General features: G+C 60.3%; 1 protein-coding gene across 2 annotated transcripts; it reads right to left on the bottom strand.

Annotated features, from left to right (window-relative positions):
* Positions 1–11,709: 11,709 nt before the first annotated feature.
* On the bottom strand, positions 11,710–18,217 carry FADD (Fas associated via death domain). 2 transcript variants are annotated; one of them, XR_014018960.1, is made up of 3 exons: positions 17,848–18,217; positions 13,465–15,478; positions 11,710–12,159 (listed from the first exon to the last, which is right to left on the bottom strand). XR_014018960.1 is itself a non-coding variant. In XM_081267731.1 (2 exons), exons 1-2 carry the CDS (start codon positions 18,131–18,133, stop codon positions 15,138–15,140), a joined length of 627 nt encoding a protein of 208 aa, XP_081123857.1. In that variant the 5' UTR covers positions 18,134–18,217; the 3' UTR covers positions 13,395–15,137. The 2 variants fall into 2 exon arrangements, 1 of the variants encoding a protein (XP_081123857.1); XM_081267731.1 differs by lacking the exon at positions 11,710–12,159 and having other exon boundaries at positions 13,395–15,478.
* Positions 18,218–21,378: the final 3,161 nt, after the last annotated feature.

Here is a 21,378-nt window from a genome sequence, read left to right as displayed (position 1 = left end):
TTACACACAGGGCACGTCCCCCAGGCCCCCCACACCTGAATGTGCCAGGCCCCAAGGCCTGCGCTTAGGACTGAGTTCAGATTCCCTCCGTGACCTTGAGGTCCTCTGGGCTCCCCGCTGCTCGGCTCCCCGCTCCAGGCTGGCCTGCCTCCCTGCCTCCTGCCTCCTCCACCCTGGGCCTCGACACGGGCGTCCAGCCCGGCAACAGCTGCACACTGCGGAGTAGAGGCCCTCTGATGGCCTCCCCGGCCGCGTCGGGGCTCAGCACTGGGACCCAAAGACCTGACAGCAGGAGGAGAGGCTCCTGGGGTCTGGGGTCAGAGGTCTCAGGCCACAGAGGCCACCAGTGCTCTGGGCCCAAGGCGGGGCAGAACGCGGTGCTGGACAGCGTCGGAGGAAAGCAGCTCAGGCCACAGCCACCAGGACGCAGAGAGCGCTCCGCTCACCAGGGACAAAACAGAGACCCCAAGGCAGGTCCCCAGTGACCCGCCTCCTCCAGCCACACCCCACCTGCCCACGTCCCTGACCACGACCAACGCACTGAGCAGGCTGAGGCTCCGGAACCTCCCCGCGCCGTCTCACACAGGAGCTTCTGGAGACACTCACATCTGAACCCGAACATCACCTGAAAGTGGTCTCCACGAGGCGGAGGTCTGTCTCCCCTCCCCCGGCACACAGCAGGAGCACGACGGGCAGTGGCTGGGCAGATGAAGTGTGGGTGATGGACAGGGAGGACGCGGGTGGCGGGGGGAGGAGGGGTGGGCGAGAGTGCGGAGGGGAGGGTGCTGGATGGACGGTGGGCAGTGTGAGGAGCAGCAGGTCGCCTCGGCCCTCTGGGAGGCCAGGCTGGATGGGGGAGGCCACGGGAGGAGCCGGGGGGGGGCAGCGGCCCAGGTGGTGGAGTTCAGTGAGCAGTTCCTTTTTTCTGGGCACCAGACCTGACCCTGGGTCCTCACGGCTTGGGGAGACAGGTTTCCCCTTCCGAAGCCTCGTTCCATTGGTCATTATGATCCTAATAAAATCTAAATGGCCCCCTCGCACATGGCGGGACACTTCAAGGTGCAAGAGAACAGACAGGGACAGTAAGCGTCCCCACTGCTCCTCCCGAGACGCCGCAGACTTGGTGGGAGCTCACTGAAGGGGGCTGGACTGAGGGGCATCTTACATGAAGCCAGAGAGGCTCGGGAAGTCGCCGGGGCCTCCCAGCCTTCGCCAGGCCCAGGAGGAGGGGTGAGGGGGCAGCCAGTCACAGGGTGTCGGGGGCAGGGAGGAGCCTGGCGAGGGTGGCGCTGAGAGGCCCTGGGCGCCGGGACAGGGGCGGCACCGCCAGGCCGCAGGGCAGCGCGAGCTGGAGCTGGTGAGGCCCCGCCCGGGACCGGGCCTGCTCTACCTGCTGGTCACTCCCTGGCTCCAGGAAGGAACACGCCATCCTGCCCACACAGCCGGTCGGGCGGCTCCTCCTGCTGGCCTTGGCACACGCGGGCGCCCAGGCTGGGACTGACTCTCACGGGGCCTGTGGGGCTGCCGCAGGAGCGCTGGTCCCAGGTCCCCCACCCTGAGCCTGCACACCCCGAGACGAGGGTGTGGCTCGGGGCGCGGTGGGGGGTGCCCGTCATTTGTCTCCCTGTCACCTCGTCACCTCCCGCCATCCGTTTCCTGAGCCCAGCTGGTCCCGGCTCCCTCCTGGGGTGTGGAAGCAGAAGGTGAATCCACGGGTGGCCAGTCCACCAGGAAGTCAGGCCGTGACAGCCGGCCAGCATCCCACCCGACGCGGGAGGGACCTGCTGGATAAAGGGGACGAGGCTGAGGCTCCATCAGCAGCAGTTGCAGGCCGCAGGCTCCTATCCCTGCCCTCAGGTGGCCCAGGGGCGTGGTGGCTGTGGAGCCTGGACGCACGTGGACTCCCTGGAGGAAGGCCCTCGTGCCCCCACTTCACAGGGAGGAGGACCGCGGGCAGCCGAGGTGCTCACACGCCCGGTCCCCCGGCCAGCTGACCGTGGCACTCGGCCAGGGCGAGGGCCCACAGGGAGGCTGGGTGATGCTGAGGAGCAGAGAGAGAAGCCGGACCCCGAGTCCCAGAGGCTGAGCGCCGTGACCAACACCATCTGCTGGCGGACGCCGGACGCTCGTTACTGCCCCAGGGAGACTGGTGCATGGTGGCTGGGGCCGGAGGCAGAGGCGGGCAGCAGGGCCTGGGAGCGGGGACGCCAGGCGCAGTGCCGTGAGCAGCTTGGCGCTGTCACCTTGAGCCACACGGTGAGGACATCTTTGCCTTTCCATTCCCCTCTGGTCCTTCAGAACAAACTGAGGAAATCCACCTGGGCGGATGACCTCTGTGTCCTCTGACAAGCTGCCCCCGAGGGCTCCAGAACGCCACTTTTTCATGACAACCATCGTTATTTTTACGTTCACTGCAGGGGAGACTGTGTTTCAGTCAGGGTCAGCTTTGTGGCAAGCGTCTGAAATCTGCAAGAGGCAGTGTCTTCAATAAAAGAACTGCCCTTCTCCTGCACAGCTCAGTCCTGCTGTGGCCTTCGAGGGCTGACAGAGGCTCTGTGGTCCTTAAGGAGCCAGGCTCCTTCTCGTCGGTTTACCTCCTCCTTATTCAACAGAGCTGCCTGTGCTCCAGCTTTCATGCTTGCATTCCAGTAGAAGGGAAGAAGGGGATTTGGAAGGGCACACCCCTCTCTTTAAGGGCACTTCTGGGAAGCTCCACACACCACCAGTTCAGCTCACTTAGAACTCGGTCAAATGGCCACACCACACTGCGAAGGGAAGTTGGGAACACCCCTTGAATCTGGGGGGCCGTCTGTTCCACTTAGCCCTGGGGACCTGGCGTAGAGCAGGAAGCCTTGGACAGGGACAGGACACTGGTGTCTCTGCCCCAGAGCACCTTCCCTGTGGGATGGAGCACTTAGTTACTTTTCTAACTTAACTTGGGGCTGGGGCGGAGCTCAGTGGTATGGCACTGGGCAGCGTGGGTGACACCTGGGTCCTTGCCCCACGAAACCTGAGTTAAATTAATAAGATTAAGTAAGAGAGGACGTGAGTGAAGGCCTGGGCGGGGCCTGGTCCAGGCCAAAGTGGCCCCTTCACTGTCCACTCACAGGGTTTGGGAAGCACAGGGGCAGCTTGCCCGGGTTGGGGCCAGCTCAGGGGTCACTGGTAGGAGCTCTCTGGTCCCTGGAAGGCGGGGGTCTGGGAGGGAGAGCCCCAGCAGGAGCCCAGGAGGAAGCAAGGTGGTCCAGAGACGGACTGGGACAGCCCGAGCCAGGCAGGCCCTGGGAGGCCAGAAGGCTGGGCACGTGGCCTTGGGAAAGGCACAGGGACAGGCCACCCAGGAAAGCTCAGGGGGCAGGAGGGCAGGGCAGGGCCCTGCCTACAGGACGGTGGGGCGCAGGCCTGTGAGGGGCAGAAGGCAGGGGTGGTGGTAACCCTCTGGCCTGGATGAGTCTGTGCACAGCCGGTGCTCGGCTGGGGCGCGCCAGAGTCCCCCACGTCGGTGACACCTGCAGGTGTCCTTCGTCCCCACTGCTCACAAAGCCGCACGCTCTTCCCTCTTGGAGGGGACGCCGCTCCCTGCTCCGTGTGGGTGCAGACGTGCCCGGCACTCACCCGGGGGAAGGAGTGAGGCCGGCCCGAGCCACCCCCACACCGGCCACGGTGCAGGGGTAGATTTCCCAAGGTGGGCGGGTGCGGGGTCCAGTGTGGTGTCCCGGCCGCGCCCTGACTGCCTGGGCTGCCGCGGGGCTGCAGGCAGGCTGACCTCCCGCACCTGGAGTTGCAGGCAGATGCCCTTGGACCTGGAGTTGCAGGCAGATGCCCGGCGGCCAGCTTTCAGGCTGCTCCCCGCTGTGGGAGCCAGGGTGGCCCTCAGGAGGGGACGGGAAGCTGCCAGGACTGTGGCCTGCGTGGACCGTGACCCTTCCCCAGCTGCGCCCCCTCTGGGCCTGCCACGCCTGTCTGGGAACCCCAGGCCATGGGCCTGGTTGAGGGTGCAGGTGACCCACAGTGGCTCCGTGCCCACCGCCGACCCCCGCAGGCCTCCGTTGCTGTGTCCATCGGGCGGGGAAACGCCTCCTGAAGGACCGGGCCAGGTTCTGCAGCTGCAGCAAGGGGCGAGCCCCCAAGAACTCTGGGAACCACACCACCGGCGGGGCGGCCTCCCAGGACGCCAGAGTCCAGGCTGGGCGGGAGCGAGCGCAGCCCCGGGAAGCTGCTCCTTGGTCCCTCCTTTTCTGAAGAAGGAACACACGCACTGGACCCTGAAGAATGGGCACGCCCGACCGTCCCTGGCCGCTTAGAATGTCTTTATGGATCCTTATTGTCTAAAAGATGGGATCCAGACCCCTCCCACCTCCAGCTCCAAACCTCCTCCTGGACCTGCCTGGAGCCCTTCCCACTGGCCCGCCAGCCGCCCTGGCCTCCACGCTGCGGCTCCCTGCACTGGACCGGCTGGAGAACTCTTGCTCCCACGTGAAACCCCACTCGATGGTCCTCTATGAAAAGGCACTTTGGTGTCCTGGAGGTGGCATGGGCCCCGGGTCAGGGGCCCCACCTGAGACTGCACAGACCCCTGAGCTCTCGGGACTGTCCTGTGCTGGGGATGATTTTCCTGCTGGTCTCTTCCTCCAGACCTGGACTTTAGGCCTGGGAGCCAAGTTCTGTTTACCCCCCCGCCCCCACCCTCCATGACCACGCACAGACCAGGACGCCAGCCGCCACCCGGCTCCTCTCTCTGCCCGGCTCTGCTCTTGCTCCGTGCCAAGGCAGCAGGACGCAGGGGGCAGGTGCACTCTGCCTCACCCTAGGAAATGGGGGCGGGACCAGCACGGCCAGCAGAGTGCCATCCCTCCAGCGGGCAGGGAAGCCCGGTGAGGGCCACAGGCCTGCCAGGAACACAAAGGGGCACACGCCCCCCAAGGAGCTGCGGGCTGCGTGTGAGACCGCGTGGGGACTGGGAATCATGCGAATTCACAAATCGAGGCAGCGCCCAGCAGACTGAGGAGACAGATGGGCTCCAACCCACGCTCCCACGGCTCTACTGCCCACGCCAGGGCCCCTGGAGGAGGCAGGCTGAAGCCCAGGGCTCACCCGGACACTCAGCACTCCCTGGAGTGGCTGCTGGAGCCACACCCATGCCCTGCTGAGGAGGAGACCACCCTGTGGCCTAGGCCTGATGGGCACCTTCCCTCACCTGAGAAGAAGGAAGAGGGAAAGGCGGGCCTGGCCTGAGCAGGTGGTGGGAGGCCACACAGGACAATTAGTTCTAGTGCTCAGCAGAGGCGTGGAAATGGCCCTCTGCCCAGGGCAGTGGGTGACCTGTCCTGGCTCCACCCAGGACTGAATCACTCTGGAGGAGGGACTGGGTATCTCTGAGCATATTTCCAGAAGGCTTTCCACATTGGCAACCTGGGTGCATGTGCTGTGGGGCGGGGAGGGCACAGGCAGGACCAGTCACCACTGCCCCACTCGTTGCCTTGGGCCCTGGTCCTCATGTCCTCTTCCAGTCCCGCCTGCACTCGGGAAACCCTCTGCACCCCCCCAGCACCTCCTCACCCACCAAGCACCTCCCACAGGAGCAGGGCCTCTGCACACGCCAGGCGTCAGGAACTGGCCGCAGCTCAGGTTCTCTCTGTCCTCACCTGCCTCTGTTATGGAGTCCTGGGCCGGAGGCCCGACCCAGGGATCCAACAAATCAGGTCTGGCCACTGCTCCCAAAGCCGAGCAGAACGGTCACCGTGGGAAGCCCGAGAGGAGCTTGAACCTGGGCACCTGTCCTCAGCCCTGGCACAGAGGCCGCAGTGACTTCGAGGATTTCTAGAGGGGATGGGGCAAGGTCGGGGTCTGTGCAGCGGCCAGTGCAGGTGCCTCCGCAGGAGGGACGGGCCGGGGCCTGTCCCCACAGGAAGGCTGCCACTGCCCGGGGTGGGGAGCGCCCTCTCTAGAGGGTGTGGGCCAGACGGACCAGAACAGGCGACCTGGAGGAGAGGAAGAGCCAAGCAGGCCCAGACGCCCAGGCTGCAGTCCCCTGGGTCATTTGCAGGCCGGGGAGGGGGCTGGGTCCTGGCCTCCTTCCGCCATGAGGCCCCAGGCACCCCCACACCCACTCCAAGCCTCCCCACCATCACACCTGGCCACTCCTCGCCTCCCACAGGCCCCAGGCCCCTTGTCCTCAGCCCAGCCTTGACTCACATGCCCACCGCGGCCTCCACAGTCCCTAGCTGACTCCGAGGACGGAGCCTGTGCCCGGCAGCTGCCCCCTGGGGAAGGAGAGCAGGAGGCCTGCCCTGGTTCCAGTGGCTCTCAGGACAAGCGCTGAGGCTGGCCACAGAGGCTGGCCACCAAATGCCACCTTGAGACCTCTGCTGTGCTGCCCTGGGCAGTGGGCATCTCTGCTGCCAGCCTGTGACAAGAGCTTGTCTGACCACTACTTCCAGCCCTGCCTGGGGCTCTGGCTGGGCCACTCCAGCTACCAGAGGCCACAAGCTGGGTGGCGCATCCGCCCGGTGGGAAGAAGGTGCCCGTGGGGGGGGCCGCCTCAGTCCTGGAGGAGGAGGGCTCCCGAAGCCGGTGGGGGGGCCCTCCAGCCTCTGCCTGCTGCGCCAGCGCCACCCTGCCCCTCCCCAGACTGCCCAGCCTTGAGGGCCCTTCAGAGGTCCTGCTCCCTCCTGGCTCGGCTCAGGGTGGGGCACCCCCTGCTCCACCAGAAAGAAAGCGCCTCCTCCTGCCCAGCCCAGCTCTGCCCACTACCACTGCCCGCCCTAGCATCTCAGCGCTAGCACCTTCCCAGCCCTGGCCAGGTCTCCCCATAGCCCTGGGCACCTTCCCTCCACGGGTGACCACACATCTGCCTGTGTGGTTACAGGGAGATGTCTTCTCTCCTGGGGACCAGAGACAGCATGGAGACGGGGACAAGGTCCTGTGGCCCTGGAGAACCTCCAGCCCTGGCACTTAGTAGGTGCTTGTTGAGATCTCCTGCCTCCATCTGGCAACGAAAAGTTTGTGGTCAAGCCTTCCATGGGTGGCCGTCTTTCTTTTAAATTTAATCTTAATACTTTTGACAAGTGACCTTCTGGTTTTGGCACCGGGGCTGGAACCCAGGGCCTCGGCTGTGCAGAGCAAGGGCTCCGCTGCAGCCGCCTCTCAACCTTAGCAGTTGCGGGAATCGGGTTCTTCACGGCCTCCTCCTCCCGGGTCCTGGCCTTCTCCTTTTCCCGTCGTACCTGGTGCGCATCTGGAGCCTATTCTGGCGGCAGGGAGGTGAGGAGGCTCTTTCCCCACTTGGGGACTGACCTAATGGAAACACATCTTACCAGTAGAGTCCCACTGCTGACACGGCGGCCTGGCAGGGGGCTCCAGCCAGGCCCAGCGCCCGCTCACCCCCACAGGGCCTGCAGGGACAAAGGGCAAAGCACCTGTGGCCGAGTACTGTGCCCACCAGAGCCGCCTGCCTGGCCCAAAGCCCCATGTCCCTCCCCTGCCCCCATGTCATTGGGCTAAAAGGCCCCAGGTTCTCTTGTCCTCTCTGGCCTCTCCCCAGGTGAGTCCTGGAGTTCACCTGTCCCAGGTGCATGGCTGAGCTGGACCCGCCCATGCAGTAGGCTCCGGAGCCCAGCTCACCTTCCGTGAGACCCACATCAGTCCCTTCCTGCTCCCCGGGCTCCCCTGCCGCCATCTAGGTTTTTGGCTACACAGATTCCGACCTGTGCGGAGGTGAGTCTACCGTGGTCTGTTGCCACAGCCTGCGGTGTGTGGTCCGAGCTGTGGATATTGCTGGGGCCAGGTGACGGGGGTCCTGTTCCACTGCCCTATGAAGCCCCAGACTCATGGCCAGCTGGTCACGGCTCCTCAGGGAGGGCAGGGGGTTCCCAGTCATCGGACGCCTCCCAAGACCCGGGGGGGGGGGGATGAAGCTGGGCTCCTAAACGTCACACCCGGCTGGCGGAAGGTCGGTTGTTTTAAACCTGCAGCCCCTCAGATGACATGCGTGGCCTGCACCATGGCTGGTCACCCCGGGCCTCTCCACAGCAGCCCTGGAGGAGGAGGAGGCTGAGAGGCGAGGAAATGTGGTGCTGGAGCAGGGGCCCAGCGAGGGGCCGGCCAGAGGGCAGGGGTGCAGTGCCAGATGGCTATGTGCCCTGTGCCCTCTGCCGAGAGTTCACCCATGGAATGAATGAGAGGTGGGGCACCCAGCAGCACCCCTGCCTGGGTGTGGCTCCGAGGGGCTACGGCCACCTAGAAGGTGGGATCCTTGGGGTGGCTGGCTGTGCCTCACAGGGGCTGGGCAGCGTGGAGGGCAAATCCTGGACCTGGCCACTGTGGTCCCTGGGGACCAAGACACTGTGGGATGTGCTCGGGCCGGCCCTCCTGGCCAGGAGTGAAAGCTGGCACCGTTCGCTTTTCCTGCCTGAAGGGAGCTCAGCCCCGGCGTCCGAGGACCTTTTTACCACCAGCCGAACCTCACTCACTAAGACAGAGCGCCTTCCCCCGGCTGCTGCAGCGCTGGGCACGGCCCCAGGGCCTCAAGCTGGGCAGGGCAGGCAAGGCTAGCGCCACAGCGGCATCTTGAGACGGGGGCTGGGCTTGGCCGAGGGTCTCATCTGGGTGGACGCGGAGCCTGGGCGGCCCGGCTCCTCCAGCCAGAAGCCCTTTGGAAGGAGCAGCATGGTCCCAGCTTCTGGTGACACCCAGGTGCTTGTTAATGGTGACACCTCACTACCGCAGACAGACCAGGAGGTGTAGGCTTCCAGCCCTCACCAACCATCGGTCACCAACAAGGCCACCCAGCAGCAGAGGGAGCCTGTGGAAGGTGTCAGCTGACATGACTGAGCACAGGGTGCGGCACCCTCCTGCTCTCTGCATGGGTCCCCAGCTCCGCACACTCGAGTCACCACGCAGCTATCCCCACTAGTGCTGCACTTCTTCTCTGTGGTGCAGAGGGTGGCACCCGGGCCTCGGGCCTGCTAACTGTGTGCCTTTTAATTTTATCTGACTGGGGTCTCCCTCAGCTGCCCTGCTGGCCTCAAGCGCTCCACCTGCTGCTCAGCCTCCTGAGGTGCTGGGGTCAAGGGAGCGTGCCCCTGTGCCAGCTCACAACCTGATTTTGGTGAGACAGAATCGAAGCCTCGTACCCACTGTGTGCCACCGGCAGGCCTGGAGTCCGGGGGGCTCACGCGGCCACACACACACACTGCTACCCTGTCACTTGGCTTTCTGCTTAGCCGGGGCTCCACTCCTCCCTGGCCTGGCCTCGTTGCTGGTGGTGATTCCTCTGGTGGGCGCCTGCGACTTCCCAAAGGGTCTCCACGGAGGGCGCGACTCCAGAGGAAGGCTTCCCAGGTGAAATGGCTCTTCACCGCAGGCTCCGGTGGACGGGCCCTGCTCCGCGTCGGCAGCTATAGAGTGGCCGGCCATGTGGCACATGCCCATGCCACCCTAGTCACAGTTACCATCTGGTTCCAAACTTGGTCCACAAAGGGACTATGTGGTCAGAAAGCGGCCAGCCGGATGGCTCGGCAGTGACCGTGGGAAGAGGAACATGAAGCTAGAATGTGCAGGGGAACCCGGGAGCTTCCAGGAACGAGGCAGGGGTCTGCGGCCTGGCCACCAGAGGGGACGAGCGGGAATCGAGGAGGGCAGCAGAGACTGGAGAAGGGTTAGGAGGCCCCTCCCCAAGACGGTGGAGTAGGGGCGAGGCCCTGCTGGGAACCGGGTGGTGGTGGGGACAGGAGAGGTGGGAAGGCCACCATGAGGACAGGTCCAGGGTCCCTGCTGCCAAGGGGGAAGCGAGTGAGCCCAAGGAGGGGAAGGCCTGTGTGGCAGCAGGTGAGGTCGGGGACAGGCTGGGCACTGGGGGGAGGGGCGCAGTTGGAGGCCTGGTGGCCCCCAGGGATGCCCAGGCTCCAGTCCCCAGGACCTGTGAGCAAGGCCTGACAGGGCAGGGTAGTCATGGATATGGAAATGGGGAGAGGATCCCAGGCCACTCAGATGCTCAAAGTAATCACAAGAGCCACGGTGGCAGGTGGGTCAGAGGCTGGTGCAGACGGAGGGGGACGTGGGCTGAAGAACCAGGCAGAGCTGCCCAGGCTGGCCATGGGGGTCAGGGGAGGCCCCGCTGCTCATTTTTTTTTTTTAAATTTTTAGTTGTAGATGGACACAGTACCTTTATTTTATTATCCTTATGTGGCACTGAGGATGGAACCCAGCGCCTCATACAGGCAAGACAAGTGCCACCGCTGAGTCACAACCCAGCCCCCCCAAACCCTCGTTTTTAAGGTGTCTGAGAAACGAGGCGTACAGATTGTGGGAAGCAACTGCTATTTACTGCCGGCCCTTTAGGACCCCGAGGGCAGAGCCTGGACCTGAACCGGGCCAGACCACAGGCCATGCGCTCCATGGCTCCTGTCCCACACCGGCCAGGTGCCACCAATTTCTCCACCTGTGGAGCACTTTCTAGAGAATGAAAACGCAGCAGGCAGCGTCACCCCGTCAACACTCTCCCAGGCTTCCCTGGCCCTTCTGGAGAGGGACCCTCGGCTCTGGCAGGCAGGCCAGCCTCTGCCACGGAGCCACACGGGCCTAACACTCGCCCTCCCGGGGACTTGTGCCCGGCTACCTTCAGTGCAGCCTTGTGTCTGCAGCACCCAGTGGTGGTGGCTGCACAAGGGGAAGCTCCCGTCTGGCTCCAAGTCCCACCTTCTGGGCAGTGTCTTCTGCAAGCCCGCCCCAGGTCACTAAGCTCCCTGCTCTGCTGCCAGGAGCTGGCCCATCTCCTCCCCGTTCTGGGAGTGTGGACAGCAGCGTGGCCCAGCAGAGGACTTGAGTGTGGGGACTCACCTTACGCCTCATCCTGGGTGGAGTCAAGTCACAAGACTGGTCACTAAAGGCCAGGAGGGAGCCCGGATCTGCTCCAAAGTCCTGCTCCTCCCCTGGGCTAACCGCATCCTGGGAGGCCCGGAGGGCAAGGGCAGGAGCCCAGAGCTTAATGGGGCAGGACCTTGGCCGAGATCTCAGCCCTCCAAAGCCAAGGTGGCACAGCATGGCACATGTGGCTTCCCCAAGGTCATACATGGACAACTGGGACAAAGAATGGCCACTCAGCTTCTTAAAATTTTTTGCACTGTGCCTGGGGTGCTCCCACCTTTCAGTCCTGAGACAGGGTCTCACTGACTGCTGCGACCGCAGGGTGCACCACCGACCCAAACACCTGCCTCCCGAGGGAACACCATGGCGGGAGGGCACAGTGGGGGAAAGCTCTCAGCTCCGGGCAGCTGGGAGGGAGGCAGGAGAGAGCAAGCGAGAGCAAGGGGCCAGGGACGGACACCGTCTCCGAGGCCAGGCACAGGGCGCATGCCCGTCGTACTGGTGACTTGGGAGGCTGAGGCAGGAGGATTCCAAGTTTGAGATCAGCCTTAGCAACCTAGTGAGGCCCTAAGCAACTTAGTGAGACCCTGTCTCAAAAAATAAAAAGGGCTGGGATGTAGCTCATTGGTAGAGTGCCCCTGGCCCAATTCCTAGTACAATAAAGAAATAAAAGAAAACACCAAACTCAGTCCCCAGTACATACCTCCAGGGACCTACTTCTTCCACCCAAGCCACCACTACCCCCACCTACAGTTTCCATTCCTCCCCGTAATCTACCACACGGAGTGTTCCACCCATGGGGTCAGAGCCCGCGGATCCAGTCGCTTCCCAAGAGCCCACCTCTGAACACTGCTGCCCCGGGACCAAGCTCTCAACACCTAAGCATCTGGGAACAGCCCAGGTTCAGACTGTAACACTCTCCCTGCCCTGAAAAACAGGGCACGCTCACCTCACAACGCAACGTCAGTCTACTCCCATGAATTCTAGGTCTTTTTGCTTTATTTTTTCTTTTTAGGACCAGGGATTAATCCAGGGCACTTCAGCACTAAGCCACATCCCCAGCCCTTTTTGATTTTTTTTTTTTGTAAGACAGGGTCTCATTAAACTGCTTAAGGCCTCCCTAAATTGCTGAGGTTGGCCCTGAACTTGCGCTCCTCCTGCCTCAGCCTCCCAAGCTGCTGGGATTGTAGGTGTGCACCCCGACATCTGGTGAATCCCCACTCTTAATAGTTTCAGCATTGCTGAAAAGTCCAGGTTATCTCAGAGATTTAAGGCAGACTCCTGGCTGTGAGCCTGTTTAAAAAAAAAAAAAAATCAAAAGTGTGTCAAATGCTCCCCATACACAACGGCAAAGAAAAGAGTGAGGATGCAGAGAGATGGGGGCCAAGCGAGCCTGAAGCCCAGCCGTGCCAAGACGGAACCCTGGAGTCCACGCCTGGCACCCAGGCGTGTGGCGGCAGGATGTGGGCTCCACAGGGCCGGTGCGGCGCGGCTCCTGGCCTTAGCAGGCGCAGCCTGTGGGGACTCTGCTGGGCTGCCTCTACCCATTGCCTGCAGCTTTTCTCAGCAGACAGTCCCACTCCTGGCCTACCTTGGGGTCCTCACTACAGTGCTGGCTTCACTTCCACAGCCTCCCTCTCGTCCCTGCGCAGTGACAGGGCTCTGACCTCAGCACCTTGCCTGGCCTCCCACGTGCTAGCTCAGCAGAAGCCTGCATCCTGCAAAACCAGCACCACGTGCTGACACCGAGGTCTGCCACCACCTCGAGCAGCAGCCGAGCCTCTGGGGATCCTGGCGGCAGCAGCCTGAGTGCTGGGGGGCTGAGCATGCTGAAAAACTTCCCAGGGCCCCTGTACAAGCAGGATGTCCATTGGTCTCAAAACAAAGGAATTTTTATTCTTACACCCTTGAGCCTCAGATGGGTGATACCTTGCCAGTTCCTAAGATGCCCTCGAACCATCTTTCCTAGTGTTTCTAGGTAAAGTATTTAGTGTTTAGCAGCTGTATTGTGTTCAACACCACACCTTCCTTGACCTCGGTTTTACTCAAAGTTTTCTGGCCAAACTGCAAGTTTTTAAAATCTTTTTGCTTTCTGTTCCCGATTCTCACAATAAACTTGGCTAGAAGCTGCCGGTAATACCCACGCCTCCACACGAAAGCTGTGCTGCCTAGAGATTTCTACTGCCAGACTGGATTCAACCTCACCAAGTCTCAGGACATGGAACACATGCTGGTGTCTTCTTGGCCAGGGCGTCCTGTGAACGGCCTCTAGACCCATTTCCAAGAGTCGTCCTCCTGCTCTGAGGCCTCCTGAGCAGGCTCACTGCCTGCAGCCTCTTGGCATCCTGGTTTTCTGAGCTCCCACCAGAACCGCATATTGAGCCTGGCTTACAACAATCTAAAACTTTTCCAGTTTGCATCTCTAAACTTTTCAAATTGCTCCCACAAACTCCAAAAAGCTCCAAAGCTTCTGAACCATTAATCACAGCATCAACCCATTTCTCGGTACCAACGTGTTTCAGCCCAGCTTTTTTGCCCTGCGACCAAAAGACTGGACGAGAACGATTTTAGAGGAAGAAAAGTTTATTTGGCACTCACGGTTTAGGAGGTCTCAGTCCCTAGACAGCGGACTCCACTGCTTTGGGCGGAGGTGAGGCAGGACATCGTGGTGGAAGAGTGTGGTGGAGGAAGGCAGCTCAGGAGAGGACAGTCAGGAAGCAGAGAGAAAGTTCTCTCACCAAGGACCAAACAGAAGCTCACCATGAGGGACCCACCTGTCCTGTCACACCCGACCTGCTCACAGTCACCACTCAGTCAACCCCTATCAGGGGATCAACACACTGATTAGGTTAAAACTCATGTAACCCAACTATTTCACCTCGGAACTTCCTTGCACTGTCTCACGTAGGAGCTTGGGGGGCACACTTCACACCTAAACCATTAGACACGCTAAACGGATAAACCCACTGGTGAGGTTAAAGCCACATGATCCATGCCGCTTTTCTTTTTTGGTACTGGGTCTCAAACTCGGGGTTCTTAACCACCAAGCTGCATCCCTACCCTTTGAATTCAAGACAGGGTCTTCCTAGGTCGCATCGAGCCTTGCTCAGTTGCTGAGGCTGGTCTCAAGCTTCTAACCCTGCCTCCGCCGCCCAAGTCCCTGCGCCACACACCTGGCCGACCCATTCCTGGTAAAGGCACCACTCCTGGACACTGCTAACAGTCTTCAACGTGGGAGCTCCTGGGGAACATTCCGGAACCATGACCATGTCTGGCAGGCGCAGGCAGGTCCCACAGGTGGCAGACCTGCCTTCTGCAGATCACCTTTTGCTTAGGTCAATACTCTGGCTAGTGGTGAGCGAGCTATTAGATAATCCTGCCGCCATTTCCACAGGGAGAGCCCAGGACGAGCTGCTGACACCAGCTGGACCGAACCCCTCAGAATACGTGACGTGAGAAAGTCATCGTCAGGAGAGGGAATTCTTTGTGACGTGACCTCTTCAGGAAACAGGCTCTTGACCCAACTGGTTTCCAGAGGCGCCTGGAGGGCTCCAGGTAAAGGCACTGGCTTCAGTGGAGGGCTCTGGAGGTCCAGGGTCTTGCCCCTTGCTAGGCCAATGACCGCCTGAATGGTAATTCTGACACAGAACAGCCACCTGCGACCCGGGAACCGGCTCCTCACGAGAACTGACCCTGGCGGAGCTCGGCTGTGCACCAGTTCCTGGGAGCACTCCACAGGCGTCACTGTGGTCACCCTCACAGCCCTGCTGTCGCCGCTCTGTAAGTTAGCCAGGTGTCCTGACTCCTGGACCAGGACAGCACCTCGTGCTGGTGTCCAGGTCTACCCTGTCGCCTCAAAGAATGGGACAAAATGTGCCTTTTGTCCACGGTGGAGTCACAGTGGGACACGCTGGTTAGAAGGCCGTTCTCCGGAGCCAGATGCGCTGTCCCGGTTCTGACCTCCCTCCAGCCCGTTTCCTCACCTGAAGAACAACAGGTAGGACTCAATCTGAACCAGTGCCTTTGTGCCCAAAGCTGCGAGTCTCTGGCTGGCATTCACTGAGTGAAGATGACAGAAGCCCCCTCCCTCACCCGCACTCCAGGCCCCGCCTGGCAGAGGAAGGGCTCAGGAAACGCAGCTTTAACTGTGAAGCTGCAGCATGGCTCTGAGGGGGAGCCCTCTGCCTGGCTCCTGATGGGACTGCCCAGTGCTGGGCATGGTACAGAGAATCAAGTCCCTCCCATGGTCCCCAAGGAGAATGGCAGCCCCATCAAGAAGCTTCTGAGGTGTGAGCGTCTGAGTCCCACTGCACTGGGGACACAGCGTCACTCCCGTTTTGGAGCCGCCGGGCCAGCTGCTCCTCCTCCACGAGGTCGGCCACCAGGTTCATCCGACAGCCCCTGAGCGCCTCGACCAAGCCGGCCACTGTGGCCTTCTCCCGCTCGCTGCTCTTCCACACTCTCAGCGACTCCCGCACCCGCTCTGCCAGGTTGCGGGGGTATCGCTCCTCAATTCCATCGATCTTGGCGTCAGAAACTCCAAGGTGCCGAGCCAGTCTCCTCCAGTCTTTCCCCACGTTATCACATATGATGCTGAAGGCTGCGTGCAGATCTGGGGGGAAAGAACAAGACTTACTGGAGGTTCGGGGAGCACCCCTGACGCCCACAGGATTCTCCAGGCTGACCCGAGTGCTGAGCAGGCAGATTACCTACACACAAGGCCTGCACGGAGGTGAAAGCCACCGAGAAGCTCAGGGACTGTCACAGAGAGCCTGAGATTAACCTCAATTCCCAAGGCAGCCCCCGTGGGACTCAGTGAGCTGCCTGCTTAGGACAGGGGAACTGAGGGGCGGAGGAGCTGAGAAGGAAGTGGGGCTGTTCCCAGTCCTAATCTGCAGCGAGTCGAAGGGCAATCTCCTGAAGCTATGTCTACTCAAGTCCCTGGAACTGAAAATGTTATTTGGAAAAAAAGATCCTTGCAGATGTAAGGGAACATCTTGAGAGGAGTTCACCTGGATTATCTGGGTGGGCCCTACATCTAGTGACCATGCAGGCAGAGCTGGAGGGACGCGGCCACAGATTAAAGATGCTGGGAGTCACCCAAAGTTGGGAGAGGCAAGGAGGGACTGGTCGGTAGAGCCACAGAGGGACGTGACCCCTGCCGACACCTGACCTTTGCAGATTTCTGGCCTCCAGATTACATGATAATAGATTCCTACAGTTTAACCCTCCAAGCTTGTGAAATTTGTCATGGCAGTCCCGGGACAACAGTGCACACCCTAGTTCTTATTTTGGAAGCTACACCAACTGACCGCTAGACTTTGGTCCCTGGCTACTCCACTCCCTGCTGCAAAGCCACTACTGAGATCAGAAAGCAGAGCGCTATGAGCCCAATAAGCAGCTTCAGGAGTGTGTGTGTAGGGGAGCAGGCAGGACAAGGCAGTGCGGGAGGGTACCAGACAGCTGCTCTCACTGTCAGCAGGTGAGCCCACTCCTCCAGCCCCCTGAAAGCACTTGTTGCTGTGATCATTCGGAAAGACGAGGAACTAAGGCACAGGGATGTTAAGTGAATATCTTGGTGTCACACAGCTAGAAACTGACTGAGCTGCGGTTCAAAACCCTGTCACCCTGTGCCAGAGACCATGATGTTAAACCGCCTTTTGTAGGAAAAAGTGCACCACACACAGCATCAACCCACTCTGAACTGCTGTCGACCTGGTATGTTTCCTCCAACACAGTAATTACAAGACTACAGTTAATATCAAACACAGACATATACGTGTCATCTAAAAAAGGTACTGAGTCTATTTTTGAGGCTGTCCTTTATCAACACTTTCCTCATTGCTAAATATCCTTGAAAACATCATTTTTTCTGATCCTTTCTATTTGTCCAACACTGTGTGTGTATGAAATTCTAACCGACAGCCCTCAACAGTGCAGCGCAGCGCACCCACCGTGTCACCTGTTTACGCACTGTCCGGCAGACTGACTGATCGGTTGATTCCAGGCCACAGCCTGTAGTATGCAGGGTGTCCCTGAAGCACTAAACTCCCAGGCCCAGGGGCTGAGGGACCCTAGGTATACACTGGTCTCTTACTCCTGGCACCCCAGCAAGCCAAAGGGGAGAATGGAGAGGGGCTGCTCAGAGTGGACTCCTTCGAAAAGGCAGTGTAGGGCAAAAACCTTATCTGGTTTCTGAGTACCTGCATAAGTGTCATGAGGTATCTTGGGGAAGACCCAAGTACACACATGAAATTCTTGTTTTCATATCTATGCTTCATATTTAAACCTGAAGGTAACTCTATACAACATTGTAAATAACTTTGTGCATGAAAATTTCCATTTGTGGCTTCTCAAAACATTTTGGCTCTCACAGCACTTCCAGTTTCAGACTTCAGCCTGCACCTCCCACCCCAGGCCAGACGGCCTTAGGTGCATCCCAGATCTGCTGTCAGCTGTGCATTTAGGCAAGAACTTACACTTGTGAGCCACTGTCCTCTCTTCTGAAAGATGGCAAGAAAGATGGGAAATCTAACTCACAAACGAACAAGTCAAGTGTGCCGTCGGTGGCACGTGGGAACACTGGGTCAGAGCTACCAAGGGGTGGTGTTGGTCTTCGACGGCCAGGAAGGGGGTCAGCGGGGCACGGTCCCGGAGGCGGACGACCGGATGCAGCAGGCTATCTGACCTCTGCCCATTTTCTCCACTCTACCCCACCCGGTCACTCAGGTCCTTTTTCTTCAGTGAGTTTTCTAATTCACCTGGAAAAAGTGGGGGTGGGGAAAACACTGCAGGCCAGGGGTGGGCATCTAGGCCCGGCAACCTCGGGTGGGTTGCCTTCTCTGGGTTTGGGTTTGCCCATCTGCCACTCCTGCCCCAGGGTGGTTCCCAGAACACCTGGCAAAGAGCAGGAGCCAAGAGACTTGGAGTCCACTGAGGGGCGAACCGGCCCTGCGCCCGCGGCTGGGCCCCCGCGCTCACCTGCCTCCTCCTGCGCGGCCCCCGCCGCCGCCCCCGCCTCGAAGTCGTCCAGGCGCTGCAGCAGGTCGTGGCGCCGCAGCGAGGCCAGCAGGTCGCGCAGCAGCCCGGTGTGCTCGGCCTCCAGGTCCTTCTGCTCCAGCAGCACCTCGAAGAGCTCGTGGCCGCGCTGCACGCGCTCCAGCTTCCTCTTGCCCACTAGCCCCTGGCACAGGAACTTGAGCTCGGTCAGCTCGCCGCTGGACAGGTCGGCCGACACCGAGTGCAGCAGCACCCGGAAGGGGTCCATGGCGGCGCCGGCGAGCAGCCTGCACGCCCCGCGCCCACCAAGCCCCCGGCACTCTGGTTTCCGATCCAAACCCGGAAGTCACCGTCAGTCTTCCGGCTCAACTTCTCGCGAGAGCTCTAGGCTTTGCGCAGGCGTATGGCGCGCGCCGAAGCCTTTTCCACCTGGGCTGGCGACGGCCTCTGCGCCTGCGCCCTGCGGGTCGCTGTGGGTCCCTGAGAGCCTGCGCGGGCAAGTCTGGGAGGTGGTGGATTTGCCAAGCGCGGCGCAGCCCTGCTGTGTGCTGGGGCGGCAACCGCGAGCCCCCGGGTGTACGGTTGCTAGGCCACGTCACGTCAGACCTGTTACCGTTCTACACCAACATTCACCAAGCTTGGAAGTGCGTTCTGTAGGGATCCGGGGGCATCTTCTGTGTGGGGGAGGAAAAAACCCAAAGGACACTACTGAGAGGTTTCTTTGGTTTGAAGGTGTGAATATCTGACTTTTAAAGTTGGGGCTACTCACGAGATCATCCCTTGAGGCCTTCTGTCGGGGCTGGGGAAAGGTTTGTCCTATCCCCAGGTCAGCTGAGGACCAGGGAGGCAATCGGGCCGTGTTTGCACATGGGGTGGCTGTGGTTAGAAATGGCAAGACAGGAGGTACAGTGTCCTCATCCCAGCGACAAGCCAACACAGGTGTCGTCGGTGGTGGGGGCCCTCCTCGCCCTGCTCTGAGCACCCATTCCAGATGCCAGCGAGCGCAGCGGACCCCGGAAACATGCCGATACTAGGTGTCCATTCCCAATGCAACAGGAGAGAACGGTGGCCAGCGGGCAGAGGGGGCCTCCCTGTGGGACACGGACCAAGGGGCACAGGGCTGAGGTCCCAGGAGCAGCAAGAGGCAGGCCTTGTGGGGAGAGGTGGTGGGTGCCAGGAGGGTGTCAGTGAGGAGGGGCCTTGGCCCAGGACTCAGTTTCCCTGCAGAGTGTGGACAGAGGGGTGAGACCAACTGAGTTACCCTGACGTTTTTTTAGTGGGGTTAAAATCCAGGTCATAGAGTTCACCCCTTGGGAGGGTTCGGCTCAAGGTGTTCCTTGTGGTCTAATCCTGGAGCACTTCCATCACCAGCAGGAACCCCTCCGGCACTTTCTGTCAGGGGCCCTCCCCGCTCCAGCCCAGCACCGCTGACCTTTCTGTCTGTGGATCTGCCTGTTCGTGGTAGAGGACCGGCTGTTTCCTGGTTCAGCTTGGAACCTCCTTCTACAGGCTGAACTCATGCTCAGTCACAATTTCTCTCAGGGGAAGATTTAATTTGTTTCCACTTTTTGGCTATTTTTTTTTTTTTTTGGAGGGGGTACTGGGGATTGAACTCAGGGGCCCTGACCACTGAGCCACATCCCCAGCCCAATTTTGTATTTTATTTAGAGACAGGGTCTCACTGAGTTGCTTAGCACCTCACTTTTGCTGAGGCTGGCTTTGAACTCACCATCCTCCTGCCTCAGCCTCCTGAGCCGCAGGTGTGTGCCACCGTGCCTGGCCACTTTTTGGATTTTGAACACTGAATTACATCTTTACAGAGTCCCTCTGATCAACCAGTAGAAGTCAAGACACTCTGCAATCACCCCCACCAAAGATGGGGGTGCCCGGACCAGGGGGTGCAGGCACAGCAGGAGCTTGAGAACACAGCAGCCAGTCTTCTTTGGACTTGGGGCAGGGGTGTAACCAAGAGGAAGTAGGAGGCTTTGCTGGGTTTGAAGGCTGGTGCCTTCCTGGACTGAAGCAGGGAAGGGGTGGGGTGGGGCAGGCTTGGGAGGAAGAGCGAGGGCTGGTTAGGGGCACAAGGTGCCTATTAGACCTTTCGGTAGAGCTGTTGGGCAGGTCAAGGGTTAGGACGGAGATCTGGGCCAGAGATTGAATTTTGGGAGTCCTCTGCAGATAAATGGTATTTTAAGCACCTACAGAATCAGGTCATCCATGAGAGAGGCAGAGAAACTGGCCTGTGGCTCAGTCCAGGGTGTCCACCACTAAGGGGCAGTGGGACGTGGAAGAGTGGGGGAAGGAGGCTGAGAGCGAGCCTTGGGAAGCAGCAGGTGAACAAGGAACCTCTTGTGAGGGGAGAGGCTCCAAGTACCCAGCTGGCCTTTAAGCAACACTCAAAGACATTTTCAAACAAACTGCAGGCCGGGACTGTGATGGGGCTCTGTTGGCACACTCCTTCCTCAGTCGGCCCCACGGCCTCCACCTCTGTGCCTTGGCTCTGTCTTCCCGGTGGCTTTCCACAGTGCAACTTCCCTATTTTGACAAGGTCTGACTGATTGCTTTTTCCCATTATGGATTGTGGTAGCAAGTTTCAGATCTCTTTGCCTAACCTTAGACCCCCACATTTTTTTTCTATTTTCTTGTATAATTGCATAAATCCATGACCCCCTTTACGTTGGTCTTTAAGGTAAGGTGCAGGTTGAGGTGAGGTTCTTTCTAGCTGGGGGGACTGGTGGTTCCAGTGTGTTGACCCCTGCAGGGGGGACTTTTATAGGGCTCGGGGCTTGTGAGTCCCTGAAGGCCACTCACAAGCTGCCCCACAGAGCTCTCCGCCCCGGCCTGCACATCGCGATTTTGACGGGTTGTGTTTGTGTATTTTTCTCTCACTTGGTGCCTTTCCAAGAAAGGCAGACAGGAGAGTGAGCACCTTGCAGGCGTCTCCCTTTCCGGGTTCCCCGTTCCGCCTCAGCCCCTCCCAGGGTGACCTTCCTGCCTCTTTCTCTGTTTGCTTTGGTCTCTCTGGTTTCTGCAGAGGGACTGTCTCCAGAATCCGCAGATCCTCAATCCTCGGTTTCCTTCAAAAGTATTTTGGTTTTTGTTGGAGGGGCCTCCCCGCAGCTGGGCAAGGCTAGGCACAGGCTGCACCCTGGACCTCCAGGGAAACCAGCCCTGCTGACACCTTGACTTTAGCCCAGCGAGGCCCACGCAAGACATCCCAGCCACGGAGCCACAGGGTAATGCTTTTGGGTTGTCTTAAGCTGTGGGGTTTGTGGTCCTTTGCCGACTCCTCGTCCCTCCCCAAGAGCAGCTCCCGAGGTTGCCAGCAGGGGGCAGCAGCCACCAGCAGGAAGAAGCAGGCAAGGTCGTTTCTTCCCTGGACATCAGCATGGGGGTGACTGGGAGGGACAGGGAGGGCAGACACCTCTGGAGCCCCGGCGGTCTGCTTCAGTCCCGGCTACAGACGCTGCGTTGCAGAGAAGTTAATTGCCACACTCTGGTGACTGCTGTACT

Source organism: Spermophilus citellus (genome assembly GCF_964194105.1).
Source record: "Spermophilus citellus genome assembly, chromosome: 2".
NCBI classification, from domain to species: Eukaryota; Metazoa; Chordata; class Mammalia; order Rodentia; family Sciuridae; genus Spermophilus; species Spermophilus citellus.
The sequence above is the reverse complement of the archived record's forward strand: the minus strand, read 5'-3'. Positions and strand labels throughout refer to the sequence as shown.

Excerpts from the sequence above, each read along its gene's own strand:
- FADD (XM_081267731.1), bottom strand. The coding sequence starts at position 18,133 with ATGGACCCCTTCCGGGTGCTGCTGCACTCGGTGTCGGCCGACCTGTCC. Across the intron at positions 15,479-17,847 it reads GGCCGCGCAGGAGGAGGCAG|ATCTGCACGCAGCCTTCAGC; the intron begins GTGAGCGCGGGG and ends CTTTCCCCCCAG.